This window comes from Psammomys obesus, unplaced genomic scaffold (genome assembly GCF_907164565.1).
Source record: "Psammomys obesus unplaced genomic scaffold, mPsaObe1.curated_primary_1811, whole genome shotgun sequence".
NCBI lineage: Eukaryota > Metazoa > Chordata > Mammalia > Rodentia > Muridae > Psammomys > Psammomys obesus.
In genome coordinates, this window is record NW_026596149.1 from 7,965,741 (window position 1) to 7,979,239 (window position 13,499).

The window sequence follows — 13,499 nt, forward strand, 5'->3', positions numbered from 1 at the left end:
CTGGTAATGCTGCTCCCCCCCTCAGGGGGAGGTGATCAAAGAGCAGGCCAATCAGATTATGTCAGAGGCAGTCCCTGTTCCTATTACTATGGAACCCACATGGACACTAAACTGCCATGGGCTACATCTGTGCAGGGGTTCTAGGTTATGTCTATGCATGGTACTTGGTTGGAGTATGAGTCTCTGGGAAGACCCCTGTGTTCAAATTTTCTGGTTCTGTTGCTCTCCTTGTGTGGTTCCCATCCTCTTCAGATCTTACTAGTTCCCACTTCTTTCATAAGATTCCCTGCACTCTGCCCACAGTTGGCCATAAGTCTCAGCATCTGCTTTGATAGTCCACAGGGCAGAGCCTTTTAGAGGCCCTCTGTGGTAGGTTCCTAGCGTGTTTCCTGTTTTCTTCTTCTTCTGATGCCCTTCCTCTTTGCCTTTTGGAATGGGGATTGAGCATTTTAGTCAGGGTCCTCTCTCTTGATTAGTTTCTTTAGATGTACAGATTTTAGTAGGTTTATCCTATATTACATGTCTATATGAGTGCGTATATGCCATGTGTGTCTTTCTGCTTCTGGGATAGCTCACTCAGGATGATCCTTTCCAGGTCCCACCATTTACCTGTGAATTTCATGATTTCCTTGTTTTCATTGCTGAGTAATATTCCATTGTGTAGATGAGTCTTTCTATTTTTGAATGAACGTGTTTGTCACTCCAGTGGACATACGGGACACACCACACACACACACAAGCACACACACACACACACTGCAGTACTCACTCTTCTGTGTCTGGTTTATTTCCTTTAGTGGTGACCCATTCATTTTCTAGCCAATGATAGGATGTCATTCTTTATGGTTGAGTACTACTCCTCACATGTATCATATGTTTATGATGCTTATAGTTTTATCAGTTCAGCAGTTCGGCCTAGAATGTGGAGACCACCGCCATAGCAGTGGCGGCGGATGTGCGGCCTCTCTTTCATGCTGTCCCTGGCTGTATTATACATGCAGACATATTATATGGTATATCTTCTCTTTCATTTTTGTTTTTCTTTTAAGGAAGCTCCTTCAAGCTTCTGTGGTAGTGGCAGTAGGGCAGTAGTCTGCTCTCCCACAGACAGAGTAGAAGGCTCCTGTTCTTCCTCTCCAGCATTAGATGCTATGAGCAGGATTGAGCCTTTTTGCTCATCACTGAAATGCAAATCAAAACAACATTAAAATTTTATCTCACTGAAGTCACAGTTCTTGTCAAAAAATAAATAAACAAATGTTGCTGGAAGGATTTTTTTTTTTAATGAAATACCAAAACTATCCAATGGAGAAAAGACAATTATTTCATGATGCTGTGCACATGCATGACTTCAAGAGATCTTTGTTTGTGTACATGCAGAAACAAGGAAGTTGAACTCCTACCTAACACGTGCAAACATTAGAAGAGATGAAAGACCAAAACGGAAGTCCTGTGTCTTAGTTAGGGATTTTAATTGCTGCAATAAAACATCATGACCAAAGCAACTTGGGGAAAAAAAGGGTTTATTCAACTCACGCTTCTACATCAGAGACCATCATTAAGGGAAGCAGGGTAGAACCTAGAGGCAGGAGCTGGTGCAGAGGCCATGGAGGGAGCTGTTTACTGGCTTCCTCAACACGACTTGCTCAGCCAGCTTTCTTATTGAACCAGGACCACCAGGCCAGAGATAGCACCACTCACAGTGGGATGGGCCCTCCCTATCAATCACTAATTGTGTACAGCCCTATCTTATGAAAGCATTTTTTTTTAACTGAAGTTCCCTCCTCTCCAGTGACTCTCGCCTGTGTTACAGTTGACATAAAACTAGCCAGGACAACCTACAACTAGCAATATAACTCTCCAGGGAAAATGCAAGCAAGACAAAAGCTTCATGACATTAACTTTGATGATTTTTTTGATATGATATCAAAGATATAGGCACCGAAAGAGTAAATAGACAGATTGAACTCCATGAAAATAAGTGCATATCAGAAGACAGTCGCATCAGGAGCAGTAGCACCAATCCCAATCCCAATCCCAGTATTGAGGGTTTGGGGAAGGAGGATCACATGAGCTGAGGAGTTTCCAGGTGGCCTGAGGATCATGGTAAGACATCGAGGAAAGAAGACAAAGAGGGTGGGGAGAGAGGACGGTGAAAGGCCCCGCAGGATGCCACTGGCAAATCTCTAAATCCCAGTGTTTATATACCTCAAAAAACCCAGAAGTGTGTAGAGTTCATGATCCCCTCAACGAAAAGCAACCAATAACATTCTAAATGCATTTATTTGTAGCCTTTTCTTTATCTGTATGTATATATTCTTAAGTGTATATTCTATTCTTTCATATATATATATATATATGTATGCAATGTTACAGAAACTAAGATTGCTTTCTAAGTTTTACAGCCTACATTTCAGCCTTCAATATTATGTCATGACCATTAGCACATGTCATTAAATTTTATTTGGAAACACTTTAAATCCTGTGACTGCATATTATGCTATCCATAAGTGGTTCATAATTTATTAACCAAGTCTTAGACACAAAGCCTTGTCTAGTTATCCAGGAAGAACACAAGCAATACTTAAATCGAATATTTATAATACTAAATCTCTCAGAATAGTTTTGCTTATATCCTCACCATGCAAATTCCACACTAAATCATCTGAACATTTTAATAGCCCTTCAGAAAACAGGTATAGATTGGCGTTCTGACCAGCCATGTAGAAAAATGTTCATTTCTAGAACCCTGCTCATCTCTAGGAACTGCAGTTTTTTGGGTTTATACCATCTGATAGGATACATATACGGGTTGAAAGGCTAACTGTGCTCTGTGGCCTGGTGGTGTGAATGTTTTATCACCAACAGTGGCACTACTTTGGAAGATTCTGGAAGCTGGGAGATAAAGTCAAGTTGGAGGTAGTGGGGCACTTAAGGTGGGTCCCTGGCTGATTCCTGTCTTCCTGTCTTTTTTTTTTTTCTCCACCATTGAACACACATGTTCTAGCAGGGCCTCCTTCCTCACCATAACTGTCTAAACCCTCTGCAACTATGAGCCAAAATGTATCCTTTCTCCTTTGGGTTGTTTCTGTCTGGGGCTACAGTTGTCACTACTCAGAAGTAAAGGATAGAAGACATTCTGAGAAGAGAAAAACAAATAGTTTCTATCACTTATGTCACAAGGCAGTTAAGTGGCACTGTCATGAATACCAAATCCTGCTGGTGAGGGAAAGGAGGTATCTGAGGTAGTGTGCTAGCTTGAAGTTAAACTAGCTAGAAAAGTTTTCATCATTAAGGACAAAGTCCTGTGTATTTAGGTTAAATGGATACCGTGAAAATGGGTTGACAACAGCTGTATCAATTCTATTAAAAGTATTGATTCGGATCTTTATTATTAAAATACGCGTTTTTTGTTATTAGTTGAAATTGCTTTAATAAATGACTCTTCCCCAGGTTTCCACATCACCCGAGACTTCCTCGGTATTGGCATTTCTGGTTTCTTGAGAGGTTGGAAAGAAGCCTTCACAGTAGCCCATGAGCAAGAGAATTTGATGGGAAGGAGGATCATGGTGACGAAGACAAGCTATGGCCAGTGCTCATGGGGAAGTCACTCAGTAAGATACAGAGCAGTATTGACTAGCAATCTCTGTGTCTTTAAGGAAACAAAATGCAGTCCTTGTCTCTAAGATGCATCGGAGCCTTGCTTTATTTTGAGATGGAGTTTTGTTATCTAATCCAGGAGGCCTGGAACTCCCTTTGTAGCCCAAGGTCTTGCTCCTGCCTCCTAGGTGCTGAGATTGCAGACGTGAAACACCTTCTCCCTACCTTTGTGACTCTCATAATCATGATCCTCCCCAAATCATGTTTTATAATTCTATAATGCTTTCCATTCCATAGCACTGGCTCATGTACAGACCTTGGCACTCAGCCACAATGCTATCCATTGATGATTATTCTCCCTTGGCAGATGGGGAAACTGAAGCTCCACAGAGCACAGGTTTTGACCATTCTAGTGTCAAAGTTGGTGAATGGTGTGGGTTAAATAGAAGCCAGGATTACTGAGCTTTTTTTCCATAAGATCTGACATTATGTGAACAATACAAGAGAAAGCTGGCAAGCAAAAATGGTATTGCCTTCCGTGTTTAGAAGAATGACGGGGAGATCCTAAACAAATGCCAGGTTCAGAACATGAATTATTTATTAGCGGCCATATCCACTTGCAAAGTGAAGCCGCTGTGCACTGGGGATGCTCACTGCTCTGTTGCTAGGTAATCATATCTACAAGTGAGTGAGAGCTCCCTCTGTCCCATATTACTCTGGGCCACAGATATAAAATGGCCAAGAAGTGCATGAGATAGAAACTATGAAAATGATTTTTTTTTTTTAAATTGAGAAAAGGCCTCTGGACCTGTGTGCTCCAGCACACACATAAATCAGGGGCTGCTTTTGTTGTATGCATTTGGCGGCGGCGGGGGTGTGTGTGTCTTGTTTTTGTTTTTTTAATTTTTCCCAAATTAAATTATAGTTTTTCCCTAGAGTAACTATTTATTTTAGCATGTGTGATAAAGCATCCATGCATTGCATGACTGAAATGAACAGAATGCCATTTTTCAAAACTGGCTGCCCCCATGTGAGAAAGGCTAAACAGACAATTGGCGGAATGATGGTGTGGCCTTGCGTTCCCCGCAGAATAGATTTGAGAGCTGTCAGGAGACATCCTGCCTTACTCTGATTGTGCGGATGATGCACAGAAAGAGAGGTAACCTCAGACCAAGATTCTTAATCCATGTAGGGCCTGATAGGCCGTCCTCTGTACTGAGACTGAACTGGCTGGGCATGGTGATGGGAAGATGCTTCCAATATGAGGCTCTTTGTAATAGTTACCGTGCATGTATTTTGAATTTGTTTTGACAAATTCTCTTTCATCTCTTCATCTCTAATCTTTTTTAAATTATGAAAATTAGCCACACTTACTACAACATTAAGTTCTTTAAAGGGGAAATATGCTGTCCCTTTGTATCCCTCTGTATCTCACGTTTTTCCTGTTTAAGAAAAACAGAATTAATATCTTCTGATATGTCTCTTTCTTCTTTTTATTTTACACATAAAATTTAATTATACACACATCATGAGATTGTCCCTTTTCTGCCTTTTGTTGAAAGAAAAGGTCATAAATGTGCCAATACTTTTCTAAAACTTATAATGCGGACCTCTTTCCAGGCCACTCCATACAATGTCTGTTTTAATTACTAAGTCACATTTCATTGTACTGCTGTTGTCTTAGCAGCTGGTAGTGAGCATTCTAGTTTCTGAGTTTATTAGTACAAATATTTGCTGTTGCAGCATGGGCATCAATTTAGAAGCTTTATCAACTTTTAATCAGTAAAAAGGAACTGCAAACAGGAACTTTTCATAATCAGGTATAATCACACATTTCTGTTTTAGTAGAGTTTGCACACTATAATAAAAATCATAGCGATTTAGATGTACACTTTCTATATGGAACAGCCATAAACGCAGCTTTTATTTTGTGTTGTCATTGTTTGTCATTAGTTTCCTTGTGGGAATTCAGTGCAGAGCCTGGCATGGCGGGGGGGGGGGGGGATAGGGGGAGGATCTTCCGGCTGGCCTGGATTTCTTACCTAGGCTTGGGCAGATCTGGGATCTCAATGATGGAATACCTAGTCACCCATGGTTTTCTAGTTTAGCCTTGTTAGACTATGGTCTTAGATTTTTATGAGTGAGAGAGAATCTGACTTTCAGAGTACATTAATTTAAATGCTCTCCATGGCATCATTGTGAAATTGGGGACGGAGGAAATGCCATTTTGATGACGAGATAAATTTACCCAGCTCTTCCCCGCCACCCCTTGCTTGCTGTGTGATAAACAGTGTTCCTGGCCACATGTGTCAGGATCTTGAATTCTCAGGAAGAATTCTCACAGTGTGATTACGGGAAACAACCAATTTCCATAAGTGAAAATGAGCATACTTATTAATGGGGCCTTGGTTGCCTATTGCATTCAATCACGTTTATAACCAGCAAGGCGAATGATTGTATTGCATGATTTAGAGTTTACACAATTACCGCCGCACGGCCAAGCTGGCTGTACTAGGGGCTGGGAAGGAAGCATATGTGGTCTTTTTGCAGGTAATAAAATGGAAAATCCAATTTGCAATTGCAGAATAAGCGTCTGAGTGATAGATGATCTTCAGGGCAGCATCGGTCAGAGGGTCACTGCTAATCATGGTACTGCCTGGCTTCCCCGGTGGCCCCACCTCCCTGCCGAGGGGTGAGCAGAGTGAGTCTGTCTGGGAGGCAGCCAGCGTGTCTGTAGGTACACGGTTTTCGAGCCTATTAGATCCTCTTTGTCACAGTGCTTAATCCTGCTGCCTGATCCTTGTTAGAACAGCACCAGAGCACCGCTCAGCCTTCTCATAAAGGGGCCGGTGAGGGCTCCTCGCTGGACGCACTGAAGCGTGCGGTGTGAGGGCGATTGCAGGCTGACTGACAGCAGGATGAGACGCTGCCTGCATGTTATTACTTAAAAGGGAACACACCCCAGACAGCTGACAGACGAGCTTCGCCGAGGCGATGGGAACTTGTTGCTAGGCCAATATGAGACAGGTGTCATCTTTTCTCACGGTGTAATGGCCCACCTTTACTCTAATTATATTAACCCTCTTCTGAAATTGCTGCGTGCCAAGCTGGCACAGAGTGAGGTAAGAGAACCCAGAGACAGATGGTTTGCTGGATGGATTGCAGCTATACAGAAGCAGGGATTGCGTTAACTTCCAGTGACAAACAAAAGATGTTCATCCCATCATGCTAGGAACCCTTGATAATTCTGAGGAGTTGTTGCTCTTTAAGGATCACATATAATTTCCAACCCCAATCACAGGTGATTGATTCCTCCTTCAATGTTTGCTGTGGACAGTCCATGTGGTCTTCACAGTCTTTTCACCAAACAGGAAGCTGATGAACTTGAACCATTCTTTTCTCTCAGACCTCCCCCTCCCCACTTCATCTTCGGGCTGTGAAGCACCTGTGTATTTGCTTCAGCAGCACCGCTAAATACTAAAATAAGCAAAAGCTAATGGCATAAGGTAACTCAGACCTCCCTCTCCACCCCTCACCACGGTGAGCAGAACAGCAGAATGGATTCAAAACGGTGGAAATGATGATGATGGTGCAGATGAATACTACCCCATGGTCCTTTCTGCTTCCTCTCACTCTCACACATCAGCTTATGACTCCTTCTCCCTAAAGGGAGCATGTCTAGCTTACATTCAGCATCTCCTCTGTGCTCCAGTTAGCAGAAGTCATTAGCAATCCTCTGTGCCTGCCCCGTCTCTGCTGACAGCACGAAATAGAGACATCACCGGGGACTGACAGGTCTCCAGGGGCCTGTGGGCTTCAGACAGAAGGGCATGGCTGACCTTTCTTGACATTATTCCCTTAGGTATTTCCTCCAAGTGTGGCAGTGGGGGAGCACAGGATGATTTTTGTGCATTGTTTTCAGAGGCTTTGCCATTAAAGACTGTAGGGTTCAGAAAAAACTGTCCTGTAGTTAACCAGAGGCAATGCCCATGTGGTAACGCATTGATAGTTGGTTGGCAGTAGAGGGCAGGTTCTTCTTTCAAGCAGAAATGTGGACATGGTTCTTAAATTCAAGGGTGAGACGTTGAAATTTCATTTGTATCATACTTCCTGGTTTTGTTTTTCTGTTGTTGTTGTTGGTTTTGTTTTGTTTTGTTTTTTGAGATAGAGTCTCTCTATAGCCCAGGCTAGCCAAGAACTCATGATTATCTTGCCTCCCTAATGCTAGGATTATAGATATAAACCACCATGCCAGCTTGCCCCTGTGTTTTCAGATTCCTGGGGCAAGCCTTAGAATTCAGCAGAAGGGCTCATGATGTAGTCCACAGAGAACAAAGGGTCTCATTTTCTCACTGTCTTGTGCCAATGGAATTTGAATAACTGATGCTTGTCTGTGACATCTTCCCCAGCCCTTGCCGTGATCCATGCTTCTCTCACACTGACCAAAGGCCCTGAAAATACAGCACAGTCAGAAATCCTTTGTGCTTCAAGCACAGCTTCTTTCTGTAGAATTCCCTGCTCCAGTGTGCAAAGTAATAAAACCCCCATATTCCTGTGGTCCTTGTCTAAACCACACATTTAAAGGAAGCCATTGCTGTTGAGTTAATTCATGCTAATGTGTGAATGATGTAATGCCCTAGATGCTTGGTCTGCAGAATAGAGTTGTGCCCTGTGAAATCCAGATATATTTCTCAGCATTCGTGTCAGAAAGGGAAGAGGTCCCACAGAATTTCCACCAAATCAGTTTGTATCCTAATTCCAACAATCTGTGGTATTTACCACCTCACCCCCTCCTCTACTTTAGATTACAGCTGCTTGTCCAGTGATCTTTGGTATTTGTTGTATAGTCGACTCTAGATGAGTGGGGAGGAAGAGTGTAGGTGGTTCCGGTGACAGTCTGTAAGCGGAGGTTACTTCCAGATGGATGTGTTAGTAGACCTCCATCCCCAGAGTATTAGTGAATTGTTACTGTAGCGACTATAACCTGGTACATGGCACCTCCCATTGTGGCCATGGCATCCCAAGGACAGTGGGTACAGTATATATTGTTCATGGAAAAAAAATACAACGTGGAAGAAATATGGACTTAATCTGCAGAAAGTTTTATCACATAATTTTTAGGAAAGGGGGACTCTGGAAAAATAGTATTAGTGAGAGAATATGGAAGAGATAACATTGGAATTTAAAAAGTAGATCATACAAAGAAACCAGAGTTACAAAAAAAAATGAGAGATTGGTGTCACTCTTAGGAACCCCATAAGGCCCCTGACATAGAGGTAAGGACAACAGAGACATCTGTGCCAACAGGATCAGGCTCAGCTCAGCCGAGCATTCACAACTCTCAAGCTTACATTTCTTCCAGGCAGCTCCAGACTCATGATTTATAGAATCAAGCTCATTAATTTCCCAAGTGATGTAAAAGCTGACTAATGATATTTAATCATTAAAAGGAGGAAATTGATAATATTGATAATTTGGAGAGCAATGTATCTGCTTATTTTTGCACTTTATCCCAACAAACTTTCAGTTTCTTTGGAAAGATGTAATGAAACTACTTCCCCAAAATTTAGTCTTCTTTAAACGTTATTTGTTGGATTGTAATGATTTATTTGTATTTTCTTGGTTGTTTTTGAGGTTGTAATTTAATTACGATGTGTCTCCCCTTTTTCCTTTCTAAACCCTCCAACACGCCCCTCCTCCTTCAAAATCAGGGCCTCTTTTTTATTAATATTTTTCTTTCTCTGTGTTTTTTCCAGTTTGTGTAACGAAAGGGAAATAATCAAATTATCTATCCTACGTTATAAAAATAAACAATCATATCCATTTCCTAGTAAAATTTCTGCAACTGGAGAGATGGAAGTGAACTCTTGTAAGCATGAGTTCAAATTCCTAACAGCTGTGTCAAAAGCTGGGCCTGTGTATCCTGACGCTGGAGAGGCAGAGACAGGAGGATCCTGGAGGGCTTGCTGGTCCATCAGTGTAGCTGAATCAGTGATCTCCAGGTTCAGTGAGAGATGCTCTGTCAAAAGTGAAGATGGCAAGCGAAGAAGGTAGTCTACACGCATGCACGCATGACACACACCTGTGCATATACCACATCATAAAAAGGAGACTCTTTTTGTTGATTCTTTCATTCCTAGAGCTCAGATCAACTGGAAGATTATTTGTATTGAAATCCATTTGCATCTCAGAATATATTTTCATTGTTCTGACCATCAATTCTGACAGAATGCCACTCATAACTCAGAACAGGACAAGCATGTCACTTTGATGCATCTTGAGAAGGGTAATTGCTGAACATCTCTGTTCAAACAGCCCTGTGCTATAGATCCACAAGACTGAAAGTGGACTTGCATGGTAGACCTTTCAAGGAAAGGCTCGCTGAGACTCTCCAAGGGAAGCCACATCTGTTCCTGATGTGGAAGTGTTCTCTGTTTGATCTTGTCTTCAGTAGAATCGCACACTGGAGGAAGCGCCTTTACATTTCCTTTTCCATTTTTGAACATATGAAAAGTTGAGTCAGGGGAGCAAGTCTGAACATGAATAGGTGACCCCCAGGTGAGAGGGAGCTTATGAGTGCCAGCGCTTCATTAACACAGACAGCATTATTGCCCTAGATGGGCACACAGCTGGGTTGCTTTGGCCACAGGAAGAAAATGAGGTTTGGTGCCAGGTTCAGATTCCTGTGCGGACAGTTTCTGATCATGAGCACATTAGTTCATTCACCCAAGTTTCTGTTTCTTCACCTATGATGTGATGTTAATAACCGACCTTGGGGATTGCTAGAAGATTACGTGAGGATGTGATTTTCGAAGGCAGTTTCTAAAACGATTAGAGCCACCAGAATGCCAGTGTCTGTCAGCATCGCGTTAAGGAGACTCACGGAGGACTGATTTGCGATGCGCTCATCATGCTGGAGTGGACAGAGTAACCCCACTGGTGTAATGTGCTCCTCTTGATTCACTTGGGTTCGCTCTTGGAGAAGGAGATTCTGTTATCTGTTTTGCCTTAGATCACTAGCACAGGAGAGATGCATGCATCTTGCCAGCTTCAGGGCTTTCGATGTTACCTCTTCTCTCAATCTTTTCAATGACGAGCATGGGTGGGTATATGCATCTGTAGTATGTTCATGGATGGATATGTCCATGAGGGCAAGTTACCCCTGGAAGGCAAAGGTGTTGGATCACCCGGAATTGGAGTTGCAGGTGATTGTGAGTCAGTTTATGTGAGTGTTGGAAACTAAACGTGGGCCCTCTGTAAGTACAGCATGGTGTCTTCACAGCTGAGCTATCTTTCTAGTCCCTCTTTCTATCTTGAGCAAGACTTTTTAGTCTCGGTAGCAAATGCCTACAAGAAGAAGACTTGCTATACTGGAGAAAGCTTACTTTCCTCCATTTCCTGTCTCCCCTCCCTTTCCCCCCTCCCTCTCTCCTTTCCATCTTTCTTTTCTATCTTCCTTCCATCTCTCCTTCCCCTTCATTTGGAATCAGCTTCTTGAATCAGGGTATTACCATCAACATTGCTTAGTATACCAGTAATAACTTGGGCTAAGAGCTTTAAAAAAATAAAATAAAAATGATTTATAAGGTATATAAGGATTTCTTCACTCTCCTCTTGTTAGATGGTAGAACCTTCAACTTACCTTTGCTTCTCTTCATCTTTTCAGGCAACTTGGATCTGACTGGTCAGAAGCAGGTCTTCAAAGCGGAGAACAATCCCTGGGTCACCCCAATTGCTGATCAGTTCCAGCTTGGCGTTTCCCATGTGTTTGAATATATCCGTTCTGAAACATACAAGTAGTAAGTGAACCATGCTTTCTAAAACATCAACCTGATTTTAAAAATAATTTTTAAATATGTTAAATAATTTTAAATGCTTTTAAAATTATCCTGTGGTATTTTTTCCTATTGTTACCAATGAGTATGCATCATTTCTAATTGTCTTATTGAAAATTATGGGTGGTAATTGTCTCTAATTTTTGTACAGTATTTTTATTTGACTTGTAAAAGGCTATTTTTGCCAGTTCTGTTTAGAGAATTTTTAAGGTATTAAATTAGTTAAATATCTGTGGTATTCCAGGCACTTCACCAGACATGTTAGGATCAGAGTATCTTTTATTGTTTTGTGAAGGAGAATTACAGGTGTCAGGAGAAAACGTGTTAAGCTGTTCATTTATAAAATCTGTGTAGAATACTAGGACAGAATATTCTGATTCTTGGAAGGTTTCATTCTACAGGGATAATTAGCTCCAGTGGAAAAAGCAATGACACACAAAGAGGAGGGAAGAGAAGGAAGAACCAGCCAGCTTTAGGCCATGGCATCACCATATCTCAAATCCCCTTTTGTATTAGAGTGATCATGGGAGGCTCCCGTACCCTGGTACCTAGTTCTCTATTCCTCCATGTTTCAGGGTTCACCGGGGTCCTCCATCTGCTTTGTTCTGCCTCTGTCAGTTTGCCGTGTTAGTCCCTAAGATGTTCATTTAGGTCAATGCTTACCTGATTCCTGATGCAGAAGGCAAGTGTGGTTTCAAACATCTGAAGAGAGACTGAGAAAAATCCAGTTGTGCTTTTTAATCTGCTATTTTTAGCTCCAGTTTAGCATCCTTACTACTAGAGCGAAGCTAGAGTATCAATAAAGGATGTGCTCCCCCAAGACTCCCTTGCTTTCTTTTTGAAAGCCTTCCATCCCCACCCTACCCCCAACTCAAAACAGTTTTCCTGTAGTCTGTGCTGGGCCACTGGGTCTGGATCATGTGACAGGATAGAACATGTCCCTGGGAATGGCTGACTGTCGTTCTGAAGTCCTCCAGCAGGGGCGCTGTAGAGAAAAACTCTGCTAAGTACACTGAAGCGTTGGGATGGTAACTCAGTGGCAGAAAAGCACCAACAGGCAGAATTTACACAGGAATTGTCAAAATGGCGGCACGTCCTTGTAGTTAATGCATAAACCCTAAAAATTATGTATGTGTAGGATAGGTTATGTGTATGGACTTAGATTCAAGCTTTTCAAAAAATGCAAGTATGGCTAGCTCAGCCTTAGAATTGGTTTAGTTAATGAAAATGTGTGAAAATATAATTACAATTTAACAGACTATTTTGTTCTTCTTGGCAATTATTGGCATCATATTTTTGTTTTGTTTTGTTTTGTTTTTTCCTAGTATACAGCTGATAATTTTCTGTTAGCAAATGCAAAGATATGGGACCATTCTGTATGTGGTAATGTATAGAAGAGTACCCAGAGCAACCTCTGTTAATCCAGACGGAGAGGAAACATTGCTTATTATTCTGGATAACAATCTTTTATTTACTCTAAATTAATTTATAATTTAGAAAAGATTAGAATTCATTTTATGTGGAAGTTCTACTATCTTGAATTTCATTTAAAAAAGATTTAATTTGTGGGTTCCTGGGGTTTGTGGCACCTTCGAGTCATAATTAGGCAATTAATCACCATTATACATGTTGTAAGTGGATTCAATTGATTTAAGTCAAAGTTAGGATTCTGGATAAAGAACAGGTATATTGTTTGGTGAGTTCCTTGGTAGTTATTTGAAACCAAATACATGATGATTTTAATCAGTAGCATATACCTACATTTGTATCTCTCTCTCTATCTCTGTGTGTGTGTGTGTGTTCCCGTGTATGTATGTTGGGGGCAGTACACGTATGCCGCAGTGTGCAGATGGGTGTCAGAGGATGATGTTAACTGTCGGTCCTTGCTTTCCACTTGTTTGAGATGGGAGCTTAGTGCCGTGACAAGCTGTCCCGTGAGCGCCTAGCGATTCTCCTGTTCAGATCCCACATCTCACTGTAGGAGCACTAGTGAGAGCTGTTGTGTCTGCATCAGACTTTATGCCTGTTTTCAGGATCTGAATCGAGCCCTTATGCTTGCATGGC

The 13,499-nt window shown here is 41.8% G+C and overlaps 1 protein-coding gene across 1 annotated transcript in view; it reads left to right on the forward strand.

The window, feature by feature from the left end:
• The window catches only part of Rsu1 (Ras suppressor protein 1), a 171,268-nt gene that overhangs the window by 83,414 nt on the left and 74,355 nt on the right, over positions 1 to 13,499 (forward strand). Inside the window, exon 8 of the mRNA XM_055593690.1 lies at positions 11,267 to 11,399. Coding sequence (XP_055449665.1) covers positions 11,267 to 11,399 — 133 coding nt within the window. The remainder of the gene's footprint in view (positions 1 to 11,266; positions 11,400 to 13,499) is intronic.